This window comes from Astatotilapia calliptera, chromosome 7 (genome assembly GCF_900246225.1).
Source record: "Astatotilapia calliptera chromosome 7, fAstCal1.2, whole genome shotgun sequence".
NCBI lineage: Eukaryota > Metazoa > Chordata > Actinopteri > Cichliformes > Cichlidae > Astatotilapia > Astatotilapia calliptera.
In genome coordinates this window covers 18,031,351-18,032,716 of record NC_039308.1, presented here as the reverse complement: position 1 = coordinate 18,032,716, position 1,366 = coordinate 18,031,351, and the positions used below count along the sequence as shown (strand labels likewise).

The 1,366-nt window shown below is 46.2% G+C and overlaps 1 protein-coding gene across 2 annotated transcripts in view; it reads right to left on the bottom strand.

The window, feature by feature from the left end:
* Positions 1-543, bottom strand: part of LOC113025604 (lysosome membrane protein 2-like) — a 26,388-nt gene extending 25,845 nt beyond the window's left edge. For both annotated transcript variants that reach the window (XM_026173518.1, XM_026173519.1), the window contains exon 1: positions 515-543. In XM_026173518.1, coding sequence (XP_026029303.1) covers positions 515-535 — 21 coding nt within the window. In that variant the 5' untranslated portion in view covers positions 536-543. The remainder of the gene's footprint in view (positions 1-514) is intronic.
* Between the last annotated feature and the right edge of the window lie 823 nt (positions 544-1,366).

The following is a 1,366-nucleotide window of genomic DNA, read 5'->3' as shown; positions in this document are numbered from 1 at the left end:
GATTGCCATAGTAACAGGCTATTAACCCCATAACAGCCCATTTTTATGGCCACCCTCTCCAACCTCACGCGGCACACTCCTTCTGAGACACCATAGCTCCACACTGATATCTGTCTTGAAACAGTCGGCTGGAACAACTATGTTTACTCTTGTTTCTTACTTCACGCGCATCCACTTCATGCGTTTCTGAATGCTGGAATAAACTAAAACTTTACTTCTATTTTATATGACCAAAAAAAACATGCAACTGGCAATAAAACAACAGGAAAAACAGGTCATGTTGGAAAGTGTGAAGAGAATTGGAGGTATGCAAAATGAGTAGAGGTCTCACACACAGGCACACAGACAATGGCATCATTTTAGTGTTTCATCATTCTCAACACTCTCCTCGTAACAATTAGCCCCATTCACAGGGGGGAAATGCACAGTCACACTGCATTCAAGCAGCCATGCATGCACGTGGAAGCTTTAAAAGGTTAGAAGAATATACGGTGTGTGTGGTCTTTCCCTTTACCTTTTTCAGGCGGTTGTTCATTAATGTGCGGAAAAACTTGCCCTGCAAAGACAAGCCAATCCAACCGCGAGCAGGACGGCGCAGGTGATCCCAACCGTAAATGGTACACGATCTCCGTGTCATTAGTTGGGCAAGTGGCAGGAAAGAGAGAGAATGCGAGCGGGACTCTTGAATGATGAATGGATGGATGGATGGACTGGACACTTTAATGTCCCCACGTTTCCACTGCAGACACAGATTTTTCCCCCTCTTTGGCGCTTACTGAAAAAGTTGCAGAAAAGTTCTTCACGGCTATTATCTCAAGGTGTCTTGAGCGTTTAGTTTTCCAAATTACAGAGAGGCTGCTGCAGGAAGTTTTTTGTGACTTGTGGTGATAGTGAAGTTTGTCATTTATTGAACTACCACGAGGTCCCCATTCCTCTCCCATCGGTCTGAGCGGCGACCTTAAAAGTAAAACATGTGTCCACGAGGTATCTTGTAGAGGCTGGATAAAAAAACTCCCTCCCTCCTACGGAGGGAGCGCCGATTGTTGTTGAATAGGGTTTACGAGCCAGCAAGGGTTGTGTGGCTGCGGGCGTACGCCCCGTGAACGCACCACCACATGCTGAGCAACAGCCTAACGTATTCACTGTTAGCGCAACTGCTCCAAAACTGAACGGGTTTCTCCTCATGTGACTGAAGGCTGGTTATGTGCTAATCTGAAGCGCTATCTGGTGACACCAAAAATGTGGCGAGTCAATAAGTCGTCACTTTCTCGTGCTCTGATTCAAAAAGCTCAGAGCCAGATGGATATCATTTCACTCATATGCACGCGCAAACACTTCCGGCTACTCTTTTTGGTCAAAAGGCCCT